General features: G+C 42.0%; 1 protein-coding gene across 1 annotated transcript; it reads right to left on the reverse strand.

Annotated features, from left to right (window-relative positions):
* Window positions 1–7,672: 7,672 nt before the first annotated feature.
* On the reverse strand, window positions 7,673–27,181 carry LOC118395901 (dnaJ homolog subfamily C member 24). The gene is made up of 4 exons (XM_035789972.2): window positions 26,714–27,181; window positions 16,125–16,263; window positions 8,224–8,292; window positions 7,673–8,037 (listed from the first exon to the last, which is right to left on the reverse strand). The coding sequence occupies exons 1-4, from the start codon at window positions 26,819–26,821 to the stop codon at window positions 7,904–7,906; spliced, it is 450 nt and encodes a 149-aa protein (XP_035645865.1). The 5' UTR covers window positions 26,822–27,181; the 3' UTR covers window positions 7,673–7,903.
* Between the last annotated feature and the right edge of the window lie 31 nt (window positions 27,182–27,212).

Genomic DNA, 27,212 nt, shown 5'->3' on the forward strand with positions numbered 1-27,212 from the left:
CTCGACAAGAGGAACACCTACGTGAGAAAGCTGTTCATTGACTACAGTTCAGCATTCAACACTATTGTTCCCTCCTAGCTCAAAGCCCTGGGCCTGGACACTATCCTCTGCAACTGGATCCTGGACTTCCTGACGGGTAGACCACAGGCTGTGAGGATTGGCAACAACACCTCCTCCACACTAACTTAACACAGGGGCCCCCCAGGGGGGTGCAATATGGTCTAATTGCAGACCACAATTCGGGGCGTTTCTTGATATCAGGAAACACCCATTGACACCTGCCACTGGTCAGTTCCGTTGTTATGAGACTGATGGTTTCTCGACACAGATGATTTGTTTACATAGCAGGTTAGGATAACTAACTTGGCAGGTTAGGTGCATTACCGTGGCAGGTTAAGAGAATGGGGTTAATGTTAGGAAAGGAATTAGGGTTAGGCTTAGTTACAGTTGTCAACAACTGTTGTCCCCGACGTGAAAGAAACAGCCATGGGCCAATGACGAGCACCAATGGGTGTAACTTGACTTTAAGAAACGCAGATATTAGAAAACAGACCTAATTGGGGTCTGCAATTACACCCTTCTCGGGGTGTGTCCTCAGTCCTCTGCTGTACTCCCTGTTCACTCACAACTGCCTGGCTTTGCATGACACCAACTCCATTGTAGGCCTGATAACCAACAATGACGAGTCAGCCTATAGGGAGGAAGTAAGTGAACTGGCATTGTGGTGCCAGAACAAAAACCTCTCCCTCAGCGTAAGAAAAACAAAGGAGTTAATTGTTGACTTCAGGAAGCTGAGGAGGGAACACGCCCAAATCCACATCAACGGGACTACAGTAGAGTCAGCAGTTTTAAGTTCCTCTGCGTCCACATCACCAAGGACTTGACATGGACCAACAACACCACCACTCTGAAGTGGTAGTATTGGTCCTGTTACAGGTATCCTGTGTGTGTGTATCCTGTGTGTATTTCTTTTTTCTCCTTCTCCCCTCACAGGTGGCAATCATCATTCCCCAATCAGTCATCAATCAGAAGACATCTACTCCTTTTCCATTACCCTATCACATTCCCTTTCCCTTGGTTTAAAAACCCATTCAGTTGTTTTCTCCGGAGCTCGATCTCTCTGTCTCTCTCTATATCTTGCTCTCTATATCTCTCTCTCTATATCTTGCTCTCTATATCTCGCTATCTCTCAATCTCTCTCTCTATATCTATCTATCTATATCTCTCTCTATATACGTCTTGCTCTCTATATCTTGCGCTCTATATCTCGCGCTCTATATCTTGCTCTCTATATCTCTCTCTATATCTTGCTCTCTATATCTTGCGCTCTATATCTCTCTCTATATCTCAAGCTCTATATCTTGCGCTCTATATCTTGCTGTCTATATCTTGCTCTCTATAACTCTCTCTATATATATCTTACTCTCCATCTTGCTCTCTCCCTCTATATCTTGCGCTCTATATCCCGCGCTCTATATCTCTCTCTCTATATATATATATATATCTCTCTCTCTCTCTCTATATATCTCTCTATATCTCTCTCTCTCTATATATCTCTCTCTCTCTCTATATCTCTCTCTCTCTCTCTCTATATATCTCTCTCTCTCTATATCTCTCTCTCTCTATATATCTCTCTCTCTATATCTCTCTCTATATCTCTCTCTTTGGATTGAGTGGTCTTTTGTTTTTGCAACTACATGTCACTTTGTCCCAACCTGTGAGTCTTGGTTTTGTTATGGTGTTTGTTTGACGGTGGGAAAAGGGGGTACCAAGACAAGTCGCCCATGGGCATACATTACCCGTAGGAATACTTTGTCTAAGAACACTAGGTAGAACTGGGCGGACCACCCGCTGTATGTTTGGTTAGTTAGTTGTATTGAAGTAGGCTAGTCTAGCTTAGGGGTGTTTTTGGATATTCGTTTCTTTCTTTGGGTCCAGCTCAGCCCCTTTTCCTGCCCCCATTTACCGTGTGTTTAAAAATAAACCATGAGTGTTTGACAGAAATTTAGTTGTCTGTGGTTTTTCGTTCTCACTATTACTTTTTCACTATTATACTTGGCATGAGTTATGTTACGGGTCTCGTTATCATCCCCCCCTAGACTGCCGGGCCAAAGGGATTCGTAACAGGTCCTCTCCAATACTACCACTGCACCATCGAGAGCGTTCTGACTGTTTGCATCACGGCCTGGTACTGGAATTGCTCTGTCCACACCCGCAATGGCTGTGTTCCCACCCATCCAGAACATCTACTTTAAACAGTGCCTCAGGTAGTCCCACAGCATCATAAAGAGCCCCACACACCGCAGCCACAAGCTATTTTCTCCCTTAGGCAGGCGGTATCGAAGCATGAAGTCTGATACCAACAGGCTCAGAGACACTTCCTATCTAGAAGCCATCAGACTGAAACACCTGCACTGACTCTCCGCAACTTCACACATGCATTCACACACGCACATCTGCTACCAGACATTCATTTACTATTGCTAATTCTGCACAATTTAAACACTTGCCCCCCCCCATTCCTCCCTTTTCTCATGTGTAAATACAGGACTAAAAATTGTGTGTTCCTGCATTATACTTATGCTAAAATGTTTATATTCTGAGATAATTTACTTGTTCATATTCTTCTTATTTGATTTCTTATTGTTCTTGCATTGTCAAGAAGAAACCTGCAAGTAAGCATTTCGTTGGACAGTGTATACCATGTGTATCCCGTATAGAAGATTCATAACACTTGGATTTTGACGTGTGTTTTGTAGTTAGTGTCTTGCTGGAAGATCCACTTCAGGCTACATTTTAGCCTCCTGCTAGGGGCAACCAGGTTTTTGGCTAAAATGTCCTGTTACTTGGTAGAGTTCATGATGCTGTTGACTTTAACAAGGGACCCTGGACCAGTGGAAGAAAAATAGCTCATAACATCAGAGCTACCACCATAACATCAGAGCTACCACCATAACATCAGAGCTACCACCATAACATCAGAGCTACCACCATAACATCAGAGCTACCACCATATTATCAGAGCTAACATCAGAGCTACCACCATATTATCAGAGCTAACATCAGAGCTTGAGCTTTAACAAGGGACCCTGGCTACCAGTGGAAGAAAATAACATAGCTACCACCATAACATCAGAGCTACCACCATAACATCAGAGCTACCACCATAACATCAGAGCTACCACCATAACATCAGAGCTACCACCATAACATCAGAGCTACCACCATAACATCAGAGCTACCACCATAACATCAGAGCTACCACCATAACATCAGAGCTACCACCATAACATCAGAGCTACCACCATAACATCAGAGCTCAGAGCTAACATCACATCAGAGCAACATAACATCAGAGCTACCACCATATTATCAGAGCTACCACATCAGAGCTAACCATCAGAGCTACCACCATAACATCAGAGCTACCACCATAACATCAGAGCTACCACCATAACATCAGAGCTACCACCATAACATCAGAGCTACCCACCATAACATCAGAGCTACCATAACATCAGAGCTACCACCATAACATCAGAGCTACCACCATAACATCAGAGCTACCACCATAACATCAGAGCTACCACCATAACATCAGAGCTACCACCATAACATAACATCAGAGCTACCACCATAACATCAGAGCTACCACCATAACATCAGAGCTACCACCATAACATCAGAGCTACCACCATAACATCAGAGCTACCACCATAACATCAGAGCTACCACCATAACATCAGAGCTACCACCATAACATCAGAGCTACCACCATCAGAGCTAACCATAACATCAGAGCTACCACCATAACATCAGAGCTACCACCATAACATCAGAGCTACCACCATAACATCAGAGCTACCACCATAACATCAGAGCTACCACCATAACATCAGAGCTACCACCATAACATCAGAGCTACCACCATAACATCAGAGCTACCACCATAACATCAGAGCTACCACCATAACATCAGAGCTACCACCATAACATCAGAGCTACCACCATAACATCAGAGCTACCACCATAACATCAGAGCTACCACCATAACATCAGAGCTACCACCATAACATCAGAGCTACCACCATAACATCAGAGCTACCACCATAACATCAGAGCTACCACCATATTATCAGAGCTACCACCATATTATCAGAGCTACCACCATAACATCAGAGCTACCACCATATTATCAGAGCTACCACCATAACATCAGAGCTACCACCATATTATCAGAGCTACCACCATATTATCAGAGCTACCACCATAACATCAGAGCTACCACCATAACATCAGAGCTACCACCATAACATCAGAGCTACCACCATATTTGACAGTAGATGGGGTTATTTTCAGCTTGTGTCTTCTCATTTCAAGACCAAACCCACCACAAAAAATATTATTTGCTAAACTAAATCTCTCCGAGCAATAGTACTAGTATAAAATAAGATTTCCCAATTTTTTGGAGCATACAATATAGCTCAGTATTTGAATAATTGATTTTATACAGTCATTTTTGCATATTTATCAAGTGTCAATTTCAGACCCCACTGTAGTACCTTTACAGAGAATCATCGGAATCTACAACATTTCTAAGTCACAACAAAACAAAGCTCAAAATGCCATCATATTGATCGTTCATTGACTACTTTTGGAAGTCATTTAAATCAATAAAGGAGCTGAACATGTACATTTTCCAACTGTAAACTAATATAGAATATTTCTCCAGAGACCCAAGTTCACACCAGGTTAAAAGTGACATCCACACAAATCGCCTCTGGGATTCTAAAGTCCATCACTATACCATAATGTGTTGTTGATCTTGTCTGCACTATATAGGAGAGACACAGAGAGAACTTAATTAAAGCTTTGACAAGCCCAATCTCTAAAAGTGATGAGATTATTCCTAATTGATGTCACAGTGGATTAAGGTTTGGACTGTTGCTGGCCCACTGGCAGGTCTAGCCCTGGTTCAGACTGTGGGATATTGGTGAAAAGCCTGGTTTGCCCCGCTCAAGCTGATTCTGCTACAAAAGGATAGATTTTAGCGAACAGCCTAATGACTCTGTTTGAAGTATAATGAACCCATGACCCCGTCCCATTGCTGTAACCTCTCCTATCTGCCAACATTGGGGCTGAGGGACAATAAGACAAAAATGTTGGCATTCACTAGAGGGGTCTGTGGTGAAGTGTGGAGGCCGTTTGTAACCGCATTGAGTCTAGGAAAAAAATATTGATTTACATGCAAACAAAGTTAAGAGCTAACAAGTTACCAAGCCATTTGCTTTTCACAATGGAAGGGGGGTGCAAACAAAGTGCAGATTATTTTACTCAATAGGACTTCAGGGTCTACTCAATAGGACTCCAGGGTCTACTCAATAGGACTTCAGGGTCTACTCAATAGGACTCCAGGGTCTACTCAATAGGACTTCAGGGTCTACTCAATAGGACTCCAGGGTCTACTCAATAGGACTTCAGGGTCTACTCAATAGGACTTCAGGGTCTACTCAATAGGACTTCAGGGTCTACTCAATAGGACTTCAGGGTCTACTCAATAGGACTTCAGGGTCTACTCAATAGGACTCCAGGGTCTACTCAATAGGACTCCAGGGTCTACTCAATAGGACTCCAGGGTCTACTCAATAGGACTTCAGGGTCTACTCAATAGGACTCCAGGGTCTACTCAATAGGACTCCAGGGTCTACTCAATAGGACTTCAGGGTCTACTCAATAGGACTTCAGGGTCTACTCAATAGGACTTCAGGGTCTACTCAATAGGACTTCAGGGTCTACCCAATAGGACTCCAGGGTCTACTCAATAGGACTTCAGGGTCTACTCAATAGGACTTCAGGGTCTACCAGAGACTACGGGCTCTATTTTCAGCTGGCGTTAAGGCATCAAAAGTTTCAAACGCATTATAGTTTGTAATTTCTTCATGTAAAAACTGTCGCACTAGCATTTTCCAGGCCCAACGTCAGGTTATGCAATTTACCCGTGTTATATCAGCTCGCTTGCGCTCAGATGGGAGGGGTGGAAATATTTTAGGTGTGTCCATAAAAACATGATCCAAAGTGCTAATTTCAGGCAGCTTTGACAGGGATAGTTAAGAACAATCAAAAGCAGGTTTTAGCAGTAACATAGTTGGTTATGGCATGAATTTTTACCGCGGAAACACAGCCCATCTAGCCGTGATACACACAGCCCATATGAACATGGAACAAGAGTAGCCTGATGTGCTTTTGGTGCCTGTATACATCTTATTGAGAAACAAAAATACTAAATGTTTTTTTCCCCCCCATTTCATTTGATTCGGTTAATAACCAAGCATAGCCTTCCCTCCTCTCAATTAAGTACTTTTTTTGTCCTGCCCAATGCAATCGCGAAGTAGTCAAGACTGTCGATAAAGGGTTTGGCTCCTGAGAACGCTTGGAAATTAATCTTAAAATCACCAAAGCGTTATTAAAGTTTGAGAGGAGTTAAACAGTGAGCTGACAATCCCGTTTGATCTATGCACTGTAGGCAGGCCCACATTATTTGAACCATGCAGGTCCTTTTGTTTGGACGTGCATAAAACCCCTGATCTGAATGAGATCTGATCTGTAAGGTTTCAATTATGTTCAGAAAACAGACCTATTTGGGAGCACTATAACAGTGAGTGGACATTCTCCCCCTCTCTTTACAGTGGATTTTGTCCAGCTACTTTTAAAAGTTTGGATGTGTGTAAAACCCTCCATGTTGTTTTAACATTATATGCCCACAGGGAGAAATGATGGTGCCTGTAAGTGTGACAGTCTATTTGAAATAAATTTGTTTTGTTCTGACTTGTTCACTCTTTCTTGGCCTTATCAACAATTAATAGAATTTTGCTCATTGCCAATTTTTAACATGTCCATGCTCAGCCATAACGCAATTTACAGGAGGCCTAGCCCCTAAACAAATCAAGTTTGTCACAAACACATGGTTAGCAATGTTAATGCGAGTGTAGCAAAATGCTTGTGCTTCTAGTTCCGACCATGCAGTAATATAACTTAACAATTTCACCACAACTACCTTATACACACACAAGTCTAAAGGAATGAATAAGAATATGTAAATAAAAATATATGAATGAGTGATGCCCGAACGGCATAGGCAAGATGCAGTAGATTGTATGGAGTACAGTATATACATGAGAGGAGTAATGTAGGGTATGTAAGCATTATATAAAGTGGCTAGTGATAAACCAGCGTGAATGCTATTTGAAGCCATAGAAAATGGGTTCAAGTTCATGTATTTAGCAAAAGACAGGTATACATTTTATTATGTAACAAACTATAAAATGGACTAACATTGTAACTGGAGTTGATTCCAAGGCAATACATAAAAGACCCTAAATACAGAACTTGAAGCAACCAAATATTTCGCCATGGAGCATGTTCTGATTGGCCAGTGAGGGGCCAAGCCTCTACACACTGATTATTCAAAAACCCAGCCCTTTCGCACCAACGGCAAGTGCGCCGATAATTTTGATGATGAAAATAGCAAAAATATTTCTGACACACCCCTGAACCTATAGCCATACCATCTGCGCTTAGATTTACCATTGTGTAAGGTCTGTTAAACTAGAGCCCATTATATGTGCGTGCATATGTGAGACCCACACACCCATTATCATGACAGTTCACTTGATTGGTTGTTAGTTGAATTTTGCACAATGATTTTATTCCATGACATTTAAAAAGGCAAAATCAAATTTCCTTTCATTGTCCAATAGACAAGTGCACAAGGTCCCATGGGGGTGCCCATTTATAAAGGTTCAAATGTGGACACATGTTCGGTGGATGTAGATTAAAAGAAAACTATGAACCTCCTTGATCTAGCTCTTCAGGATTTAGAGGCGTCTGGCGAACAATGAGACAATCAGATTGTCGTCTTGACTTCTATGCTGAGTGAACAGGTATCACAGCACACAATGGCCTCTTCTCCCTCCGCCTCCTCTCTTCCAATGGAGAATTCCCCTCCACAGCGACAGCCATACGTGTACACCTCGTTATCTGAAAAGAGAACACAGACAGACAATGACAAACAGCTGAGAGAAAAGGGGCACATGGGATGAGACAGGTGGAGAAGTACTTTATGGATCTATCTACGATGACTTCAATGGCAGCAGAGAAGAGATCAAATAAGTTAAAGATAAGTAAGTAAATAAGTAAGATAAAGATGACCATGACTTGACTCACCATCATCCCAAGTCATGTCGTCCAGACAGACATGGGCGTCGACTGGCCAACTCTGATTCAGTTCGCTGGCTGTATTGAGACACAGAAGAAACATGAAAATGTCATAAATCTATATAATTAATAATAATTAAAGTGTCACTCCACAATGGTACAATAATTGACAATAGAAAAATACAGATTTTAAAAATCACATTGATGCTCTTAGAAACATATTTGTAGGCTACTGTTGTGCCAGTGACATTCAGTGTTCAAGAGAGTAATACAGGAGATTCAAAAGTACCAAAGGCAAAGCACACAAACGAAAGGCAGATGGAGGGGAGATGGGAGGATGAGATGTTAGACTGACCTCATTCAATGGTAGTTTCTTGGGGAAGACAATTGAGATCTTGCATGAATCTCTGCCTAAACAGTAAGGAATATGAAGGCATTAGGCAGCCTCTCCGGGATTGTTTATATGTTTTCATACAGAACCAGTCAAAAGTTTGGACACCAACTCATTCAAGGGTTTTTCTTAATGTTTTACTATTTTCTACATTGTAGAATAGTGAAGACATGAAATAAGACATTTGGAATCATGTAGTAACCAAAAAAAGTGTTAAACAAATCAAAATACACTGCTCAAAAAAATAAAGGGAACACTTAAACAACACAATGTAACTCCAAGTCAATCACACTTCTGTGAAATCAAACTGTCCACTTAGGAAGCAACACTGATTGACAATAAATGTCACATGCTGTTGTGCAAATGGAATAGACAACAGGTGGAAATTATAGGCAATTAGCAAGACACCCCCAATAAAGGAGTGGTTCTGCAGGTGGTGACCACAGACCACTTCTCAGTTCCTATGCTTCCTGGCTGATGTTTTGGTCACTTTTGAATGCTGGCGGTGCTTTCACTCTAGTGGTAGCATGAGACGGAGTCTACAACCCACACAAGTGGCTCAGGTAGTGCAGCTCATCCAGGATGGCACATCAATGCGAGCTGTGGCAAGAAGGGTTGCTGTGTCTGTCAGCGTAGTGTCCAGAGCATGGAGGCGCTACCAGGAGACAGGCCAGTACATCAGGAGACGTGGAGGAGGCCGTAGGAGGGCAACAACCCAGCAGCAGGACCACTACCTCTGCCTTTGTGCAAGGAGGAGCAGGAGGAGCACTGCCAGAGCGAAATGACCTCCACAGCAAGGCCACAAATGTGCATGTGTCTGCTCAAACGGTCAGAAACAGACTCCATGAGGGTGGTATGAGGGCCCAACCTCCAGAGGTGGGGGTTGTGCTTACAGCCCAACAACGTGCAGGACGTTTGGCATTTGCCAGAGAACACCAAGATTGGCAAATTCGCCACTGGCGCCCTGTGCTCTTCACAGATGAAAGCAGGTTCACACTGAGCACATGTGACAGACGTGAGTCTGGAGACGCCGTTCTGCTGCCTGTAACATCCTCCAGCATAACCGGTTTGGCAGTGGGTCAGTCATGGTGTGGAGTGGCATTTCTTTGGGGGGCCGCACAGCCTCCATGTGCTCGCCAGAGGTAGCGTGACTGCCATTAGGTACCGAGATGAGATCCTCAGACCCCTTGTGAGACCATAAGCTGGTGTGGTTGGCCCTGGGTTCCTCCTAATGCAAGACAATGCTAGACCTCATGTGGCTGGAGTGTGTCAGCAGTTACTGCAAGAGGAGGGCATTGATGCTATGGACTGGCCCACCCGTCCCCAGACCTGAATCCAATTGAGCACATCTGGGACATATGTCCCGCTCCATACACCAACGCCACGTTGCACCAGACTGTCCAGGAGTTGGCGGATGCTTTAGTCAAGGTCTGGGAGGAGATCCCTCAGGAGACCATCCGCCACCTCATCAGGAGCATGCCCAGGCATTGTAGGGAGGTCATAGAGGCACGTGGAGGCCACACACACTACTGAGCCTCATTTTGACTTGTTTTAAGGACATTACATCAAAGTTGGATCAGCCTGTAGTGTGGTTTTCCACTTTCATTTTGAGTGTGACTCCAAATCCAGACCTCCATGGGTTGACACATTTGATTTCCATTGATCATTTGTGTGATTTTGTTGTCAATACATTAAACTATGTAAAGAAAAAAGTATTTAATAAGAACATTTCATTCATTCAGATCTAGGATGTGTTATTTTAGTGTTCCCTTTATTTTTTTGAGCAGTGTATTTAGAATTCAAGGCACACTTAACCAGCATGGCTACCACAGCATTCTGCAGCGCTACATCATCCCATCATTTGTTTTTCAACAGGACAATGACCCAACAGACCTCCAGTCTGTGTAAAGGGCTATTTGACCAAGAAGGAGAGTGATGGAGTGCTACATCACATGATCTGGCCTCCACAATCACCTGACCTCAACCCAATTGAGATGGTTTGGGATAAGTTGGACCGCAGAGTGAAAGAAAAGCAGCCAACAAGCACTCAGAATATGTGGGAACTCCTTCAAGACTGTTAGAAAAGCATTCCAGGTGAAGCTGGGTGAGAGAATGTCAACAGTGTGCTAAGCTGTCATCAAGGTGGCTACTTTGAAGAATCTCAAATATATTTTGAATTTTTTTAACACTTTTTTGGTTACGACATGATTCCATGTGTGTTATTTCATAGTTTTGATGTCTTTACTATTATTCTACAATGTATAAAATAGTAAAAATAAAGAGAAACCCTTGAATGAGTAGATATATCCACATTTTTGACTGGTACTGGATATTTTCGGGGAAAAAAGCTAGATTTTCCTGTGGAAATTCTGACATTTTGCATGGAAATATGCGATGTTGTCGTCCAATTTATCGTGAAAATGCGCTGACGAGGGGAAATGTTTGACGAGTGTCTTGATTGAACGATGTGTGTTAAATGTGCGGTGATTAGTTGAAAATGCGAGCAATCTTTCTGTACTGCAGTGATGTGTCAGTTTTATGCGATAATATTGCGCTGATTTTACTTTTGTGCGTAATATTCAGGGAATTGTTGATTTCGCTAAACATTTTGCTTTCGCATAATCCTGGAGAGACTGATTAAGCTACACTGGTTTTATCTAGGTTCATTGATTCATAGGTTTGGACAGTTTCCCCTCACCGCCACTATGACACAGTGGGGACACTGGTAATGGTGCATATATGAAATCTCTTAAAGAAACACTCAATATTGAGGTGATAATTCAGGGAAGGGACAGATGCCGCAGAACCACTAAGTGAAATTAGAAGTGGAAGTACGCAGAGTAGTGCGTGACAATTCCGACACGCTCTTAGGTAACGTTAGGCCACATACTGCTGAATATGCAAGACACAGATATACCTCCCTGCAAAGGATGGATGAACTAGGTCTCAGTATTGATTGAAATTAGGGGAACATACAGTCAAAGATGCTTTCAGATATTCATTTAAAAATGGTATCCACTTCAGCAATAAGGGCCGAGTGGGTGTGGTTTCTTGGTGTCTTAATGCTATTTAAAACTGGTTACCAACCTAAATAGAGCAGTTACCAAGTATTTTTGCGTCATATCTGTGGTACAATATATTATTGTCTGATATGCACATGGCTGAATTCCTGCTTCAGCCAATCAGTATCATGGACCCTAAAGTCCTGCTTTATAATAGTGCATATAGCCTAATCTGTATTGTACTTCAAACGGTGTCAGACATTTGACGTTATAGGCCAGCCTACTGTTAATGTAAGAACAAAGATAGACAACTACAGTAATAGATATTAACACTTCACTCCATTTCCAGCAGTACAGTACCTCTTCACCAGTCTTTGTGAGGAAACGGTAATTAGCACTTTTTGATGCCACTCTTTAATGCTGGTCTTTAATTAGTCAGGAGACTAGCCTAAGTGGCCTACCTCACAGCTATGTATGGATATCATTGGATAGGTTTGGTGAATACATTTTCACCTACTGTTCATGAGTTTTTTAAGTAGTGGTACAGTGAGATTGAGGAAATGTGTCAGTAAATGCTCAGTAAAAGGTGTCAATTCATCCTGGTGATATACTGTAACATTTTACAGATTTGGCTCAAATGACAGATACACCAATCAAAATGTAGATTTGGTTAACTGTCGTTGTTACTGCAATCTTGTGAGACCATAATTTGACAGTGGTCAGGTAGAAATTATAGTCCTACATCTAGGTGATTCAATACATCATACAAAATGAGGCTATACATTCACTGGGACCCTTTGTCACAGTGCTTCAACAGTTAAGCTAATACTACAGGGCAAATAGATGTCCATACCTGATCGAAGCCTCAAAATGACTTGTAAAGGAACAAAAGCAGATCAACTACACTGCACACTGTAGTCTTGACGGGACACTGTCTTGCTAGTGTTGAGGGAGTCAGAGTGACCATGACTCAGCCAGTTGATGCACCCTGCCCAGAAGGCCCAGATGACAGCCAGTCACTACTGAGAGATCCCAAGGAGGATCTTCCAGGTCCCATGAACAACTCTTTTTTTAAGGTACCGGAGCACCATTTTTTATGACGTTAAGCATTTCTCAAAGTTTGTATCGACAAGATGTAGCCTATTGAATATCATTTTAGAAAGTGCATAAAATGCCTCCTAAAAATGCTACAGTTTATGAATATTTTCGCAATACCGTTTTCTTATTTTAATACCTTCAAACACCAAATTAGGCCATCACTGTCAACCATGAATGATAATTATTTTACAGGTGAAATGTTCAAACTGCATCTACAAGTCAATAATTTGATCTCAAATCAGTTTCATGGGAATATCCATTTAAATATTCTTGAATTATGTAGGTCAGGGGTAGGCATAAATGAAACTATTTTTTTGCTGAATTCCTGGTGATTTTAGTGATTTTATTTTATTTTACTAAAAACTGAAATCCCCCACAAAATACACACGTAATTTATATGTATTTTTTATATTGAGGGAGAAAAAAATAATCCCTCCACCTGCTGCCGACCCCTGATGCAGGCCTACATACCGTTTGTGAGTGAATTAGAGCAGATAGTGTTAACTAAAGCATGCATTTTGCCTCGTGGCGAGCGGTTGGAGATCTATGGAGGTCACTGGTCTCAGTGTTGGGGAGGAGGAGAAACACGCCTCACATGCCTCTCCAGTGGGCTGCTGCAAGGTGCCCTGAATCAATCCGGGAAGACGACCACTATGTGTTTGGCAATGGGGCGGTGGAGGTGAGGCACATTAAGAATGAGATGATTTAGTATTAGTCTGGCTGCACATCGCTCCTAGACAACCCAACAGTGTGTCAGAGACGTGGAGCAGAACACATCCACCCTGCACACCCACACTTCTCCCTCCGCCACAAAACACAATTACCGTCCCTAGTAATTACCATACATGTCTGCCTAAACACAGGAAAATGCAACCCCGGTCTCAGTACCAAAATGATTTGCAACGCCGGTTGTTTATGATATAGTTTGACAGCCAACATGGGATTCGTTCCTAATGCTTTGAGACTATCAGCTTTTAACTGTTTCTTTGTTGTAATGGTATTGAATATCACTTGGAAGAAGGCTATACATTCTCAGTTGTAATAGACATGGGGATAGTAGTGAATGAATATCCATCCCCCTTCATTTCTAATGAGCAAGAAGATAAAACATTCCACTCATGATGAAGTTCAAAAGGGCCTAGCAACAGAGTTTCATCCATCTCCCTCTGATAAACAACAGAAGGATTGACTGAGTTCCTCTGAAATCTGGATGAAACAGGCCTTTGAGCTGGCTTCAGTCGTGTTTGTTTTAATTATCAGCTCCACTTGATCACAGTGCAGAATGAGCCAGTCCTTCTGAATGGCTGGGCAACATTAAACACTATGGTGCTGTTTACTGGTAGGTACTGGAGATCTGTCTCTGATTGAACACTACAGAGATCTACAGCGGCCAGACAGATGGGAGCTGTGCGCTGCTAGTCTACTACCCAACCCTCCCTATTGGCTAGTGGTGGAAAAAGCACCCAATTGTCATACTTGAATAGAAGACACCATAAGAGAAAATACGTGCGTATTTTCTAAAAGTATTTGGTTCTAAATATACTTAAGTATCAAAGGTAAATGTAATTGCTCAAATATACTTAATTCTCAAAGTATAAATCATTTCAAAATTACTTATATTAAGCAAACCAGACCGCAACACTCTTTTTTTCTTTTTCTAAAGATAGTCAGGGTCACACTCCAATTCTCAAGATATAATTTACAAACAAAGCATTTGTGTTTAGTGAGTCCACCAGATCAGAGGCAGTAGGGATGACCAGGGATGTTCTCCTGATAAGTGTGAATTGGACCATTTTCCTATCTACCACTAAGCATTCAAAATGTTACAAGTACTTTTGGGTGCTGGGAAAGCATATGGAGTAAAAAGTACATTCTTTTCTTTAGGAATGTAGTGAAGTAAAAGTGATCAAAAATATAAATAGTAAAGTACAGATAAGTAGTTTTTGGGGTTAAGTAGTACTTAAATCATTTTTACTTAAGTACTTTACACCTCTGCTATGCTTACAACAATCACTCTGCAACCAGCAATGAGGTACATCCAATATTCTTACAGACCGGCCAACAAAGAATGCCCAGATTTCACATTCAACAGAGAAACTCTGATTTGTCTGTGTTATAAAAAAGGTGTGTTGGATACAAAGTATTCATGCTGGAAATAAAAATGATTGTTAAATGAAAACACAACCTTCACTTCTTTCTTACTCATTCTTAGGTCATAATGGATAACTATCCATGGAGATCTAAATGTTACATATTCAGAGGATGAGTGAAAAAATAATGATTTAAAAAGAGGTTTACGACGGGAATCTTTAGAGTTTGGTTATTGTAAGGCAGCATACAATGATAGACAAAGTCAATACCATCCATGAGGGCCAGAGAGGGGTTTCTTTCTATTACAGACACTCTATATGTCAATGCTATGGCTAGAATGTGTTGCCTTATAGAGTGGCACTGTGCTGTGGCTGGCTGGCTGGCTGAGTGTTTGCCCCCAAAGGTGATGAGAGCTCTCCCCTGCTAATGGTGCGCACACACACACACACACACACACACACACGGCCCGAATGTAGAGTTGTTGAAGGTCCTAATGGAGAGCTAGCTAGGGGAACCTCTTTCCTGGGATCACGGGGGAGCATATCACTTCATGTAAAGCTAGGCCATGTGTAAAAGGCCTGACCTACATTTCCCCCTCCTCTCCCCCCCCCAAGGAGCATTTTATGCGGGACAGAGATGGCAGTAAACAACCATTGTAAGGAGCCCGACACAATCTCTTGCTTATTTTATTCATGTATTGGCTGTGTGGGTGGGTGAATAGGAGGGTCTTTGCAAAACAAGCTCTCTGCCCTTTCTTGTGCACCCAGATAAGTGAGAAACGTTCAGGTCAACAAACTTCGTAAAACAGGCCAGTTGTTTTTAATGGGTTGGTACTAGAGACTATTATTGCTTCTGACTTTTAAAGTTTCAAGGAAATCTTGGAAATAGAATTTAAGTTATGCAAACTGTATTGGTTCATGCCTCATTTAGTGTGACCTTTTCAGACAAAATAGGCCCACTAGTTATATGTGGCCTTAGTGACTTCACACAGCGTCACTGTTTATCACTCAATATTAAGCAAGGGATGGTCCCAAGGGGAATTGCTATGGAATTTAATTGAGCATGAACCAACCAGTAAGAATAAATAAAACCATAAAATTCCAAACGTGTAATGAAATGAAAAATCATGTTTCAATGTTCAAATGAATCACAGGAGAGCTATTAAAAAAAAGAGTGAGATGGTGGCTGAAAGAGCATCAGAGAGTGGGAGTACAATGTGCTAGTGTAGATGTAATGTACATTATGGGAGAGTGAATGTTTCTTAACGGAGCCGGACTGTAGTGTTCCTCTGAGAGACTCCTCTGAACTATGGAAGGAGGACGACTTACCACGCAACTGCAGATCGTAGGCTCTCTTGGTCTCCTGGTTGCTCAGAACCTTCCAAGCCTGATCGACCTCAATGAACCTGTGTAAGTGCTCCTCTGCCTCAGTCACAGTCACATCTGGGCCCTGCTTGTCGGGGTGATACTGTCAGCCAGTACAGGGGACAGGAGAAACACAGCTTAGAGACAGCCACAATGACAAGACTGACAACAGCCATCACAACAGAAACAATGACCAAAATAACAGCAGCCATCAGTCCCTTGAACCAGTACTTTATTTAAGATGGTAGAGGAGAGAGGAGAGATGTGGGAGGGGAGAGATGTGGGAAGGGAGAGATGTGGGGATGGCTCAGACACACTAGACAGAAGCTAGGTTAATTAAACCATAGGAGTCGGTGACAATCTGCCAGTGGAAAAAAAAGCCTGTCAGAACCTGAACGGTCAGCTTTTTCTGGGTAATTTGCTGATGGACCAATGCTCTTCTTCTGGACAATTTACCAGAGGAGGCGGAGTACAGTAATGCAAACACAACTAGATTGAGACATCAGAGGACAGAACCGTGAGCCCATACAGCTTTGGGCAGAGAGCTGGGGAAGAGCACAGGCCATCCCACGACACCTCTGGCCAAATACAGTAGCAATACCACCCATGCTCTCTTTTGCGTTTTATTGTTGTTTTGTTAGGCGAGAGGAGGGGCTATAGCAATATCCGCATTATGTCATCCGTTGATTGATATCAGTATTGAAGGATCTCCTCATGTAATGCTCACACTGGCCCTGAGGTATGTCCCTGTTCTCTAGTGGATACTGACGGCCCTGTGTGTGTTTCCTGGCACATGGAACAGCTCTAATTTCCTCCTGCAGGTCTATGCAGTCCAGGCTTCAGCCACCGATTAGTGAGGGTCGCAGGAGGATGGATCATGGGCTCCTGATCCACCTATGGGAGAGGAGGGAGGTGGTGGTGGGGCTTTTAGAAAACTTAGATCTATCCTAGCAGCATTCACATGAATGATGATGACGATCTGGCACTGGCAAGCAGACCATTGCGTGTGTGTGTGTTCTTGTATGGTCACTGTAGTTCAGAAACGGAACGTCTTCAAGAACGGGTAATGATACATGGGGTGATACTGAACTACAATGACCAATGGTCTCAGCTAGGCAAATTAATGTCCACCGCAAATATACTTTACATTTTAAGTAACTGGAAGACTGGCAAACAATTTTTAAAAATACATACATAATGTACGCCTCCACATATAATTTAAGAAAGATCATCAAGGATAAAACAATAAAGCTTAACGGCTTATTTTCATTGTGGTCCTTTTGGAGGTGGAAGAGCGGAATGCAGCAAGGTTAGGAACTGCAGTGGCAACACACAATGACACACAAAATTGCTTTTTGTTTCATAAAATTAGCAAATTAGTACAGTTCAATTGACTAATAAACAACAATTGATAGGGGTATGTGAGACAAGGGAGATGTACCTAACATATAAAACAAGTCAATCCCTAATATATACAAGACAATCACAATATGATAGACAATAGGCAGACTACATGCTATCCCTGGTATTTTCTTCTCAGCCACGTACTGAACTATAATCTTATGACTCACTTGAAACATGCAACTATATAGCCATTTTTTCATTGATAATGTGAAACTACCCATTGAATGTATACATTTCAAATTCCTTGGAAGACTCTTCTAAAGATGTAATAGTGGTACTCAGCTGCCCATCTAAAAGGAACAACATCAGTTTCACGCTTTCTAGTGGAATAGTTCTGGTTATCCCGGACCGAGTTAAAGTAGTTATATAAGTCCCTGGGGACCAGCCTTTGGACAATCTGATGTACCAGACACAATTTCATCTGAGAGACTCTCTCCTCCACTTTGAGCCATCTAAGGCTTCCAAAGCAGGAATGGTCCAGATGAGCATGTCCTGGAAGTTTAAGAAAAATCCTGGCAAATTTGTTCTGAGATGTCTGCAATTTATTTTTAATTATCTTGGAAGCACTATTGTACCAGGAAGAGCACCCATAGTCCAAATGGCACAGAACAAGAGCCCCTACCAATGCCACCATGTTGCATTCTTATCCAGATATTAGGAGGTTCTTGCCAGAAACCACATTTTATGGTTCACTTTGGATATAACCATCTGACAGGGGAGAGCATGGCACAAAAAGTTATCTAGCACGCATGATAATTAACAGACTCTTTTGCTGTGACTACTAAGTCACCTACTACCACCTTAAAATCCAGTTTGACTTTGGACCTGAGCAAGATGTGTGATTATTTGTGCAGGAGAAAATCGGTCCGTTTTCTGCGTCATGTTTGGCTACCAAAAAAACCCCGAAAATTCAGTTATAAAAACCCTGAACTTTTTCCAAAATAACTCCATAATAGACTGAAACATGGCAAACGTTGTTTAGAATCAATCCTCAAGGTGTTTTTCTACATATCTCTTCAATGATCGTATGATCGTGTATCGTTCCTGGAAGTCTGCTTCTCCCTCTGTATTGCATGGTGAAATGAGTGCCACTGGGAGTTGCGCAGCAATTTAGACAAAGGACACCGGACGGCCCCCTGGCAAATGTAGTCTCTTATGGCCAATCTTCCAATGATATGCCTACAAATACGTCAGAATGCTGCAGACATCTTGGACGAACGGCAGAGCGCATAAGCTCGTTCACAGCACATTCACAGCCATATAAGGAGACGATAGTAAAACAGAGTGTCAAAAATCCTGCTCATTTCCTGTTTGAAGTTTCATCTTGGTTTCGCCTGTAAGATCAGTTCTGGGGCACTCACAGATAATATCTTTGCAGTTTTGAAAACGTCACTGTTTTCTTTCCAAAGCTGGCAATTATATGCATAGTCGAGCATCTTTTCGTGACAAAATATTGCGCTTAAAACGGGCACGTTTTTTTTTTTATCCAATAATGACATAGCGCCCCCATAGGTTGAAGAGGTTAATAGAGTTGACTCAGTCTGCCAAACATGTAACCTTTCCTCCAATGTCCAAGCTAAGATTTTGAACTTTTGAACTTGGTCTTTAATCTGTAACTGTAACGTAACAACCTTGTGCTGGGGACAATAAAAGGACACTCTAAAATGTGCAGTTTTGTCATACAACACAATGCCACAGATGTCTCAAGTTGAGGGAGCATGCAATGTCCACCAGAGTGGTTACCAGAGAATATAATGAAGTAGGGCTGGGCGAAATATTGAATTAATTACAAATGCCTGTTTTGACGTTGTGTTATTTTCCGGTTTTTTTTATGAGCGTTTATGTCCGCTTGTTCTCGTGTTGTATTTTTGGCTTGTCTCCGTCGCTCCTTTGTGCGACTTTCCATTTACACCAGAGATCTGTAAATAATGACGAAATGCATGCCTCCGCCCTAACAATGGGAGTTGGGAAGGCAGGCGACAAGCTGAGGTCCAAAATAACAGATCTTAGCAAGAGGGAAACTTCGTTTCGCCTCTTCCTCTATTGTTTACACAGACCAGGCCCCTCCCCACCTCTCGCTCCAACAAAGTTGAGAAATCCTCTCTTGACAAGCAGTTTTAACTCTCCATTTGCATTTTGGTCGAACAGAAAATCGGTCATATGGACACAAACACATTGAGACATTATCTTACTGTTATAAAGAAGATGTTACATTGCCACTGGCACGCTGGAGAAGTGTGCTTTTCACGGATGAATCCCGGTTTTATCTGTACCGGGCAGGTGGCGTCGTGTTGGTGAGCAGTTTGCTGTCAACATTGTGAACAGAGTGCCCCATGGTGGCGGTGGGGTTATGGTATGGGCAGGCATAAGCTATAGACAATGAACACAATTGCATTTTAAATTGATGGCAATTTGAACGCACAGAGATATCATGACGAGATCCTGAGGCCATTGTCATGCCATTCATCTGGCACAATCACCTCATGTTCCAGCATGATAATGCACAGCCCCATGTCGCAAAGATCTGTACACAATTCCTGGAAGCTGAAAATGTCCCAGTCCATCCATGGCCTACCAACTCAGACATGTCAACCATTGAGCATGTTTGGGATACTTCGGTGGACGTCTTGTCCAAGTCCATCCATGGCCTACCAACTCAGACATGTCAACCATTGAGCATGTTTGGGATACTTCGGTGGACATCTTGTTCCAGTTCACACCAATATCCAACAACTTCGCACAGCCATTGAGGCAACATTCCACAACCAAGATGTTTCACGCTGCATGAGGCAAATAAATGGTGGCCACACCAGATACTGACTGGTTTTCTGACCCACACCCCTAACTTTCTTTTAAGGAATCTGTGACCACCAGATGCATATCTGTATTCCCAGTCATGGGAATCCATAGATTAGGGCCTAATTTATTTCTTTAAAGTGACAGATTTCCTTATACGAACTGTAACTGTAAAATCATTGAAATCGTTGCATTTATATTTTTGTTCAGTGTACAATCACAACTCACTACCTAAAACACACACACACCCGTGGAGTCAAACCACGACATTTCCTTACAACGCATTGAGGCATTATCAAATATTACACTACACAGTGTTGTTTTCACTTTGTAAAAGAACAATCTGAATAGGATGAGAAAAACAGCAGCTTTACAACAAGCCAAAAATGTACTTCCTGATTGAATCATTAAAAGCAATTTGCACTGAACTCTGAAGCAGAATTTTGTTTTATGACTGAGGAGACAGCATTCACACATCTCTCAAGACACCTGGAGCACAGGGCCAGCCACTCTTAAATACCTCCCGACTAACGAGATGGACAAGCCAGCACAGGTGTAACACATATTGACTAACATGCTTCTACACCAGCATTGCTTGCTGTTTGGGGTTTTATGCTGGGTTTCTGTACAGCACTTTGAGATATCAGCTGATGTAAGAAGTGCTATATAAATTGATTTGATACCAATCCGTGCGCCCTACGTACTACCGTGCTAAAAGTCCAACCTCAAAACATAAAATGGGAAAAGCTAAACCTGCGACACATTCCCCCTTAAGACAACAAATATATCCTATATTTTTGTTGGATAAGTTCTCACCAACAGAAAACAACTTCCATTTCACAACTAAAATGTGCCGCCTCCAATATAAAAATGTTTATACACCCACTTTTTTTGGACAATATTTTCTTATTTAGATTTTATTTTATACTTTTATTTTATACTTTTTGGGGGGGGTGGGGAGGACATAGTTGCCTAAAACTCATGTATGTTTCTGTAACTCTTGTCCCTTTGGAACGAGCCCAAACAAAAACATCTCCAAAATGAAAAACATACATCAAAATAAAATGTGTGCCAGGGCTACACAGGCTAAACACAAAACATATTAAGTGCCCAAACTTGAAAAGACAAATCAGCAACCAAGATGTCCTTACCACGGACATGTTTGATTTCAACGGGATTGTAATATCCGTCGTAACTTAGTGGAATGGCCTCAGGGAAACGAGTGGCAGCGCACATGATGGTCAAAAGATACTGATGACCACTCTTTGCTTTGGGCAAAGGACCAACACAGTCCACCAGAACCCTGCTGAAAGGTTTGTCAAAGCAGGAATAGGCTGCAAAGGTGCAACCGGTACAGCTTGGTTTGGTTTACCTGTCCGCTGGCAAATGCGCCAGGATTTACAGTAATCCACAACGTCCTGTTTCAGATCAGGCCAGAAGAAGTTACGCAAGATACGGTCACATCTAGTTTACTCCAAGATAGCCTGCCATACAACCATTGTGAGCCAGCATCAGTATCTCTTGTCAAAGTGCAACTGGAATGACAATTTGAGATACACTGGGCCAATTGTCCTGCCCAGAAGTAGAACGAGAACGCCATTCCCTCATTAGAACACCACCTGTCAAAGTAACCCACACAAACGTAATCAAACTCATATCTCAGAAATAAGAGGGGAGAGGGAAACATATTTAATGTTGCACAATCAGCTGCTTCCTAGACATGGAAGTGTCAACTGTAGGGACCATCTCTTCCTTCAGCGGTCCTACAAACTCGCTATTCAAAGGAGAGGTCAGGGGAAATCAGGATCACCCATAAACGTCTCAGACAGATCGACCATGGTGGGATTGCTGACATCCTCAACACTAGACTTGCTCCCTTTTTTACACAGCACGTGTAACGGCACGACCTTCCCTCCAGCCAAATTGTTTCCCGGAAAAAAATAAATGAGACCACCTTCACCGGTAGGCTAAGCTTCACTGCAACAAAACCAGAAATAAGATCAGACTCGAGCTCCACATTATACAAAGGAACTTCCATGCAACACATCTCCACACCTTGTACTAACACACTGTAACCAGTTGCTGAAGTGTCAGAAAAAGACAAAATACCCTCCAAAATGAAGGGCTGCCCCAGTCTTGCTGTATCTTCACCAGCTGCTTAACAGCACCGGCACTAGGCAGACAGACAAACCCGTCTGAAACAAAGGGTTCATGCACATCTGATCCAAAACCTTATTTAGGAGATGCATCAGTCCCAACCAGAGACTTTATGGGCTGAAGTGCTCCCACAAGAATAAAGGGCTATTTGTCTCTCAACTTAGGACAGAGACAATGTGTACTTTCTCACGGCAGAAACGTCAATATGGCGGATACAAATTATTATTTTCCCCTCCAATCTTTATCTTTGGGCACTGTAGAAAAAGACTGAAATCTGCAGTAGGTGAATTCTCTGGATTGCTTTTTGTGTAGGCTTTGTTTGTGATGGTAGTTGTGTGTGTAAACACAAACTCATCTGCAAGAAATGCAGCTTTCTCAAGAGAGATCCTTGTGCTCAAATCTAGGTAGCAACCCGTTTGTGAAGGAAATGTTTAACTACTGGAGAAGGATGAGTGTCTAAGTCCTCAAGGTCCTTGTCCTGAGAACCACACCGATCAAAAAGGCATGCTTGTTCCCTTGCAAACTCCATATGATTTTGCAATTCTGTCTTTTGTAATTGACAGAAATGTTGTCTGTATGCCTCTGGGACCAACTCGTAAGCCCGAAGGATAGCAGCTTTAACAGTGTCATAATCTAAACTCTGATCAAGAGATAAAGCAGCGTACCCTTTCTAAACTTGTCCCACAAGAACACTTTGGAGGAGCAGTGACCAACTACCGATTGACTCAGACTACTGCTTTTGGATCGCCAGATGCCACTTTGAAGTCATAATGCTTTGCAATGATGAGCAGATTCACCTTCATGTGTCCAGCATCTCCCAGGTAGGGTTTTCCACAAATTTTTCCAACTTAAAGTCCATGGCTTTTTAATTTGTTTTATACACCAATCTTATACCCGCTCAGGGTGGATGTCAGTTACAGAAAGTCCACCACAAATGTGTCTTTTGAACACTCCAATATGTGGGCAGAGGAAAGCTTCAGAGTAGGTGATTAGAGCAACTACCATACTCATGGGAAAATAGATCCTGGATGAGACCCCATTTTGTTACATTCCCCTGAAAGACAACCAAACGAAATGTTGCTGAAACATATGGAGGAATTAACAAAGAGTCACTGACAAAACTAAATGTGGGGTTTTAGGAGGCGTTCTGAAAGACACTCATGGGGCTGTCCACTGACAGTTGACTAGCAACAACAACTGGGACCTAAAAGACACCCACCATGAGTGCCACTAAATTTGCCCACTAAGAGGCAAACAAAAGAAAAACCCACACCAAACTTAAGACAGGAAGCAAACAAAAACGCTGAGCAAAACAAAAAACAGGGAAGATCAGACAAAGGAATGTTTTTCTAGAAATCAATTAGGGAGAGCCAACTAAAAGGTGTTGACCCTCCACATCTCTCAAGACAACTGGAGCACTGGTCCAACCACTCGTAAATGTCACCTGGGCCAGCACAGGTGTAACACATACTGACTAACGAAGTGACAACAAATCGTTGCGCCCTACTGCTATTCATGCTGATAGTCCAACCTCAAAACATGAATGGAAAAAACAAAACCTGTAACACCAGTGCCAACCTCTATCGTCTAGCCAATGCAAATGACAAGTCTATATACGTGACCAGGCGCCTGTGCTCAAGAAATGGGTCTGGATATCTGATGGATGAGGTGAGGAACTGATTCAATCAACATTCTGACAGAAAAATATATTGTTCTCTTTCTAAAGAACATGACAAAATCCTTCTCACACCATTGAACCAGCTTTGTGGCTCTCTCAAATCCTGAAGGAAATCAAAGCAAACCTAGAGAAGCTGCTTGGTTCCACAGTGGTGATATAGTCCCAGAGGGTGTGCATGTCCAACTCCCCTTTGTGATCTGATTGTGACAGTGCTCTGCGCTGGAAGCTTACAGGTGTGAAGTATCTGGCTGCGGAACTAACATGCTGACCACACCGGTCACATCGCATACGAGCGTTGCTAAATAAATTTACACATACATGTTATTCAAATCATTGCACCTACACTGCTCGCGAGCGTCTGCGTTGCCAGGCTCAAAAATAGAAGTTGATTCTATTTGTGGTGCAGAACGCGCTGCAAGTCCTGCCTCTCCCATCTCCTCATTGACTTTTAGAAACATATACCCACGTGCCATCTCATTGGTAATACCCACGTGGGTGATTGAAAGATGAACTGAGGTCGGTTATGGTAATACACCTTATTATTAAAGTTAGTTGCCAATCGCCATTTTAAGTCCAAAAGAAGAAAGGCACCTTGTGCCTTTCAGGTAAAATAACAACTCAATGCATATATCCCAGGTTAAATTAGCTAGCAACAACAAGCTAGCTATCTATCTAAATAGGACAAATTAGATAGAAACTGCAAGCTAGCTAAATTACCATGTGTTAAATGCTTTTCGACCTGTCCACAAATTAATTTAATTGGTTTTGTTTTGATATTTCAACCTGTGTGTCGTGATGGCGTTTGGTATGTGGGGCACAAAATCTGGGTTGGGCGTGGTGTAAGGCTTGAAAACAGCCTACACCTCCATCTCCATACCCACTAGTCCATGCTGCTACAGTAGTTAATAAATAAATAATAAATAATTAGTAGTTCTCACAACTTTATGGTTAAAACTAAACGTATACATTGAAGAGACTATAGCCTGGTGAGTGACTATTTGCTAATGACATTTGAGAAAATTTGAAGTTCAGAATTAAACATTTTTATCTACTGTAAAAATTCCAGCCAGACAGTATTTTGACATTTTACAGCAGAGAAACCCATTTGCTGTAATTCCTCCCCCCACTTCTGAGTCCCCATGCAGCTCAGGTTTTTTTTATAAATACATAACACAATGAAAAGCCCCGGCTCTTATAAAATAGCCCACCCTCCGTTCCTGTGGAGTTACGTACTTTAATTGATGTCTCTTTGCACGCATTGTAAAATATTCATTTACTGGGGCTAATGGAGCTTAGAGGCAGGAACACAATATAAAGCACTGGCAATTTGGAGCACTAGGCGCTTCTTACCATGAATCATCTCTCTCTCCCTCTCTGTGCTGTATCAGACTTGTCTGTTTCTACCACGAGGCTGAGGCGTGTGCTGTGCAGGCATTCAGAAGATGGGAGAGCAGATGAGCTGGTGGCAGAGCAAAAGGCCACCATCATCACACTACTGCCCCCTAATGTCTGAGGGAGGCCAGACACGAGCGGGCATTACTGAGGGGGGAAGGGGAATGCCAACAGCAAAGTCTAGGATGTTTTGTTCAATTGGATTAATCAAATATTATTTTAAGAAATGTTGACATTGATGGTAGCTTGAGGTTTGTGTGTTTTTACCATTGGTAATCATAGAGCCCGTGGTTTATGTGAAATCCTACAGCACCTTGAATCCAGAAAGTCTGACAAAATAATACACAGTAATCAGTTCATGGTGATATCTGTGGCCAAGGCCTGTATCCTACTTACCGTGTGCTAATAAACATAGCTAATTACCAGAACTACCATCTTGCTCAAAGCCCTGTGTTTATAGAACAGTGTGGCTATTTTCAGACAAAAATATTTTCAGATATAAAACATCGAAATAGAAAATCAACACCAAAATAGTTTTTGGATTATAGCTTATTGATTAGAGTATGATTGATTTGACAGTTTCTAGGCGATTTTTATAATTAAAATGGGTTTTGGATTATTCAAATCCATTTTTATGTTGTACTCTGTCAAGGATTAAAAGAAAATGTACAGATTAATATCAAAGGGCAAGATGCAGTTAATACTTCATCATAGTCATCAATCACATCGACAATCTAAACTTGCATGATAAGTAGACTAACCTTGCCAGACACCTACAAGACTTATCTTGAAGACACTCCCAGAACTCATGCCGAAGCTGGAGCGCAGTGGATTAACATAGTATTGATTTGCACACATGGTCAGAAATAAACACCCAGTCGGTAATATGTGTGTGATAGAGGGTGTGTTTATATTCATTAAATATATTACTTTCTAGAAATACATGCTAGGTGCTAACGGACCAACAGTAACGTTATGTCAAGATACTTTCTCACCCCGCCTCTCACTCAATTATTGGGACCTCTTTTGACATGGTTCATCAAGATGCAAATAAACCTAACAGCAGTTAATTCATCAGTACAATTGAAAAGACATGACACAGGAGACCGTCAGAGTTTACACATACCATTAAGGCCAGTCTTTGGTACTTCTGTTTGAGGTCTTGTAGCATATCCGATGGACTGGATTCAAGTATAGAATACCAGTCTTTCTGTGATCTACGTTCACTTGTCATTTTGAGAAAACAATCATCTTTTGATTAAATTTGTGAGCCAAGCAAGGTAACTTAGTTTCATTACCAGAATAGGTGCGATCTAACCGTATGAAATGACAGCTCGCTACAAGGCTAACAACAACAATGTCCACGTGTTCGTTGCAGGCTAACCAGTCAGCAAACATTATCGTTATGAACATGCCATCAAAATATTCGTTTGTTAAACTGCATTATATATCGTAATTCCAAAAAGGTTCAACAGCAAGCTGAAACCAGCACATTACACAAATGTCTGACACTTTGCTTTTCCAGCCGCGTGCCTGTATCACGTGATGCCCCTGTGTAAGCATGTGCATCAGTTTTTACAGCCCCCGCGGAAACATGTTCTATAGTGCTTTAGTGATAAAATATG

This window comes from Oncorhynchus keta, chromosome 17, assembly GCF_023373465.1.
Source record: "Oncorhynchus keta strain PuntledgeMale-10-30-2019 chromosome 17, Oket_V2, whole genome shotgun sequence".
Taxonomy (NCBI): Eukaryota; Metazoa; Chordata; class Actinopteri; order Salmoniformes; family Salmonidae; genus Oncorhynchus; species Oncorhynchus keta.